The 5400-nt window shown below is 55.8% G+C and overlaps 1 protein-coding gene across 1 annotated transcript in view; it reads left to right on the top strand.

The window, feature by feature from the left end:
* Nucleotides 1-4646: 4646 nt before the first annotated feature.
* DOC2B (double C2-like domains, beta) overlaps nucleotides 4647-5400 on the top strand; it is a gene marked incomplete at its 3' end in the record, with an annotated part of 59874 nt that continues 59120 nt past the window's right edge. The window contains exon 1 of the mRNA XM_011956153.1: nucleotides 4647-4841. Within this exon, the coding sequence (XP_011811543.1) occupies nucleotides 4647-4841 (195 nt within the window). The remainder of the gene's footprint in view (nucleotides 4842-5400) is intronic.

The raw sequence follows: 5400 nt of genomic DNA, 5'->3' as shown, positions 1-5400 counted from the left end.
AGCCTTCCAAAGAGAGAGAGAGAAAAAAAGTCGCATACGAAGGATCAGGAATTCAAATGCCACTGAAATTCTCAAAGCAAAATTTGAAGTCAGAGCACAGTGAAACAAGATCTTCTGAATTCTGACGGGAAACAATTTCTAATTTGACTTTTCTATCCAGCTAGAACTTAGTGAAGTGTGCAGGTAGAATGAAGATCTGTTCAGACATGTGAGTTCTTGAAAAATATCACCTCCCTTGCCCTCTTTCTCAGGCAGCTACTGTAGGATGTGCTCCAACCAAACAACGGAGAAAACCAAGAGAGACAGGGCACAGGAAAGAATCCTCGGGGTGGGGTTGGGTGGCTGGTCTAGAGGTCAGTGCCAGCTAGCCCAGGTGAGGACAGAGGAGGTGCACAAGGGTCTACAAGAAGCATGTGTATGTCAGGGAGATCCTATATGAGAGCTACATCATGACATTTTATAATACATAATGCTCTGTAAAATTACAAAATCACAACAGAATCCGCGTGAGGTTTTAGATACTGAGGAACTAAAGGAGTTCTAAGGTGACTGACTTGAGGTGAGCAGGGTGGCTGCCTGGTACCCAGGGCACAATAAACCTTCACGCTCCTCCCTCTGGGGCTTTGAAATAATGGTGCTAATCCACATTCATTCCTCCATGGAGCATGAACTGGGCAGCTGCTGGTGCAGGTGCAGTGTTCTAGGCCCTGGGTTTGGTAGTGGACAAAACAGACATGGCCCCGCCCTCCTGCTGCATCCGAACCACCCAAGGGACTTGTTAGAACACAGAATGCTGGTCCTACCTCGGAGTTTCTGATTCAGAGCCTGTGTGGGGCCGACAATGCATATTTCAGTTCCCAGGTGCTGCTGAGGTTCCCGTTGGAACCAGCTCACCTGTGACTCCTGGGGCGGACATCCCTAAACCCGCATCAGCCGGGGCAGAAGATACAGGGACCTTGGCAGACGACCAGGGCAGGGGACTAGAATCCGGCTGGCAGAGAACACGCAGCCCTTACAGCCCTGCGGCCGCGTCCCACCCCCGACAGATGCACGGCCCCAAGCAGATGCTCAACCCTGGTGCACAGGGAGGATTTCCACCCCAAAACGGGGGCTGGCACCTTTCCCACATGACAGAACGCCCACTTTCTGCCTGTCTCGCCTGATCCTGCCTCTCGGTGAACCGATGGTGGCAGCGGCCTGTTCTGCCGGGCCGGGCGCAGCGGGCTGAGAAGGAAGCTGCCTGGCTCGGGGAGGGAGGCCCGTCAGGACTCCAGGCCACGCCCTGCCTGGCTCCCCACTTCCCTCGCCGCGGCCCCCACCTCCTCTCACCAACGGACTGTGCTGACGACAAACAGAGCCTCAGTTCCACGGAGCCACGGCCAGGGAGGGAGGAGGCATCTTGCCGTGCGGGGTGACCGTCACCATCACGGCCACCATTTGTGAAGTCAGGCACCTGCGTGAGCTTTGGGGAGATCTCCGCCCGCCTAGGAGTCAGGACGTTTATGCTCCCACTTTACAGAGGAGGAAACTGAGGCCAAGAGGGCCCGACTTGGAATCGGGGTGGTCAGATGCCAAAGACCACGCCCCGCAGGCTGCACTGCAAGGCCTGGGTTTGATATGAAGAAAGTTGGGGTTCCAAGGGCAGAGGATGCAGGTGTCGGCAGCACAGATGGAAACGTCTCGGTGAATGGGGGAACGTCAGCCCCGTCCCGCTGGGGTATTTTCCCAGTGCTGATGTAACAAATGAGAGTGAGTCTCAGTCAGCACAGAGATTTCGCTCCCGTTCTGGAAACTGTCTGGTGTCCGTGGCCCCACCTGGCTGTGAGCCCCAGGTTCGGAGCTCAGCCTTCCTCCGTGGGCACTTGGGGGTGGGTTCACTGAAGCAGCCGCCCTTGCAGGTGCAGGGGTGGCTTTGGCTGGGAGGGTTTCCAGCAGCTTCCGTGGATCAAGGGGGCTCTCAGGGCCTTTGAAGCCCAGGGCCTGTCTCTAGGCTGACCTTCAGCCTCAAGGAGGGCTGTGGGAGCCGGGCCATGGAACGTGGCGCCTGAACTCCAAGAAGGGGAGCTGATCCCTCGGGCCCCCAGCGCTGTTCACAGGCTCCCACAGTTGTCTCTTCTTCCCACAAGCACCTGCCTCCCCTTTCTAAAAATTGCAGCAGCCGGGCGCGGTGGCTCAAGCCTGTAATCCCAGCACTTTGGGAGGCCGAGATGGGTGGATCACGAGGTCAGGAGATCGAGACCATCCTGGCTAACACGGTGAAACTCCGTCTCTACTAAAAAAAATACAAAAAACTAGCCGGGCACGGTGGCGGGCGCCTGTAGTCCCAGCTACTCGGGAGGCTGAGGTAGGAGAATGGGGTGAACCCGGGAGGCGGAGCTTGCAGTGAGCTGAGATCCCGCCACTGCACTCCAGCCTGGGAGACAGAGCGAGACTCTGTCTCAAAAAATAAATAAATAAATAAAAATTGCAGCAAAATTACGTAGAATTTAAGTGTAGAGTTCAGTGGCATGAAGTACATTCACAGCAGTGCATAACCATTACCATTAAACATTTCCAGGACTTTCCCATGATACCGTAAACAACTCCCTGTTTCGCCTCCCCCAGCCCCAGGAAGCACCCTTCCACTTTCTGTCTCTATCGCTGACTACCCTGGCTTCCTCATATAAGTGGAATCATGTATTTGTCCTTTTGTGTCTGGCGTCTTTCACTTCACGTCATGTTTTCAAGGCCCATTCCTGTTGGAGCACCTGTCCGATTTTTATTCCATTTTATGGCTGAATGATACGTGTGTGTATCCATCGTCTGCCGATGGACGCTTGGGTTGGTTCCGCCTTTTGGCTGCTGTGACTAAGGCTGCTGTGAACACAGGTGTACAGATACCTGTTTGAGTCCCTTCTTCCAGTTCTTTTAGGTAAATACCCAAGAGCGGGCCGGGCGTGGTGGCTCACACCTGTAATCCCAGCACTTTGGGAGACTGATGCAGGTGGATGGCTTGAGCCCAGGAGTTCGAGACCAGCCTGGGCAATCTGGCAAGACGCCATCTCTACAAAATATACCAAAAAATTAGCCAGGCACAGTGGCCCACACCTGTAGCTCAAGCTACTAGGGAAGCTGAGGTAGGAGGATAGGTTGAGCCTGGGAGGTCGAGGCTGCAGTAACCATGATCATGCCACTGTACTCTAGCCTGAGTGACAGAGTCAGAACTTGTCTTAAAAAAAAAAATACCCAGGAGGAATTGTTGGATCATACGGTAATTCTAGGTTGACTTGTTTTTAGAACCATCGTCCACTGAGGCCGTACCTCTTCACACTCCCACCAGCGATACACAAACGTCTGCCTTTCATTTGAACACAGGATGCCATCCTCCTGAGCCCCTCACTGGCCCCCAGCACCATCCCCTGCCCCAGGAGCTTCAGCTGTTCCCATGATGCTGGCCTCATGGGCATGCACCCTGGGCACGCAGGCAGGGCCCTGGGCTCGGCTCAGTGATCTGCTGTCACCATCTGGAAATGCTTCGTTACGTTGAATAAGGGTCTGTCTGTTTTCATTTTGCACCAGGCCCTGTGATTGTAGAGTGGTCCTGCCTGGCCTGGCTGTCTTTCTGGGCACAGACTCTGTAAGTGCAGCTAGATCAACAGTCCAGGCCGACCGGGATGCGTCCTCTGACTCTCTGCAGAGGGGCCGCCTGGAGAGGTGGCAGGAGTGCCTGACCGGGCGTCTGGGACACAGGTTCACATCCTGGCCCTGCCTCGAGCCCTCCGTGTTTGTCACTCCCCGTCTGTGAGATGAGAGAGTCCCTCACTGTGTTCCCCAGTGGGGAGAGAAGCCTCCTACATAGGGTGACCAGCCGGAGGGCCCAGCTGTTGGAGGTACTAGGCAGAAGCGGCCCTCGCCAGGGGAGATGGACGGCCCACAGACGCACACGCACGTGTGCATACACTAGTATGTACAGACACAGAGAGGTTCACCTGTTTACAGAATCCGGAGGAGGCCAGGTGCTATGGCTCTTGCCTGTAATCGCAGCACTTTGGGAGGCCAAGGCAGGAGTATCACCTGAGCCCAGGAGTTCGAGTCCAGCCTGGGCAATGTGGGGAGATGCCATCTCCACAAAAATAAAAATATAGCCAGACATGGTGGTGCATGCCTGTAGTACCAGCTACACAGGAGGCTGAGGAGGGAGGATCATTTGAGCCCAAGAGTTGGAGGCTGCAGTGAGCTGTGACTATGCACCTGCATTTCAGCCTGATTGACAGAGCAAGACCCTGTCTCAAATATATGCGGAGGGCCTGTGAGTTTAAATTGCTCATCCAAGTGCCAGCAAATGCTCTTCTGCACAGGGGAGGGATGAGACCAAAGGAAAACCTGGCGCTAGCATTGCCCGGAGCATGTGAGGAGAAGGGCCTCGCCAGGCCATGTGTGAAGAGCATTGGCAGAGCCCCTGCCACGGCTAAGTCCTGGCGTCCCCTGCAGAGCAGGGCCTTGATGCTCCAGTTTCCTGTCCCTTTCCTTTCCTCTGTAAACGGTCAGGGCTCTGACCTGCAGCGCCCGGCGCCACCCCTGGGCTGTCTTGTGCAGAAAGCACAGCAGAGCATGCCTCTCCCGACCCCACAGGACCGCGGAGAGCAGACAGGCGGGAGGAGGAGGACATGGGAGCTCAGAGAGCCTTGGGAGCCCCCAACAAGGTGCCCCCAGTCTCCACCAAGACGGGCCGAAGCTCTGAGCCTTTGATGCAGACCCCAGGATGTCTGCAGCTTCTTCAGTGCCAATTACCAGAAAAGAATTCAGCATGCTCACCCCCTGCCTCTCAGCGGCTGCTCTTTGGAGACATTTTAAGTCTGACTGTACCCCTCCCTCCTTCCCGTCTGCCATCGCCTCCACCTGGGCCCAGGCTCTTTCATGGGGAAAAGGGAACCAAAAGCTGGGCCGTGTCATCCCTGCCCCCAAAGCAGGGACCTGCCCAGATCAGTCGCTGAACCTCCTTCCCGAGCTCTGCTTCCACAGTGGTGTGGCAAGGCTGGGTCCCTAGAGCCTGGCTCCTGAAGGCAGAAGTCAAGGCTTATTCACCTTTGGGTCCCTGGTTAGCTGTCAAGAAATATTGCTGGATCAATGGATGCATGGATGCATGGGCAGATGGAGGGGTAGGGGGTGGGTCAGTGGGTGGTGGAGGGGTGAGGAAGGTTGGGGGATGGGTGGACGGCAGATGAGTGAGGGGATGGATGGAGGGATGGATGAGTGAGGGATGGGTGAGGAGATGGATGGGTGAGTGAGTGGAGGAATGGGGGATGGGTAGGGCAATGTTTGAGTGGGGAGTGGGTGGGGGAAGGATGAGTGGGGGATGGGTTAGCGGATGGATGGGTTGGGGAAGGGTGAGTGGGGGCATCGGGGGTGGTTGGATGGATG

This window comes from Colobus angolensis, unplaced genomic scaffold, assembly GCF_000951035.1.
Source record: "Colobus angolensis palliatus isolate OR3802 unplaced genomic scaffold, Cang.pa_1.0 Scaffold110, whole genome shotgun sequence".
NCBI classification, from domain to species: Eukaryota; Metazoa; Chordata; class Mammalia; order Primates; family Cercopithecidae; genus Colobus; species Colobus angolensis.
Note: the sequence above shows the minus strand (reverse complement) of the source record. Positions and strands in the feature narration are given on the sequence as shown.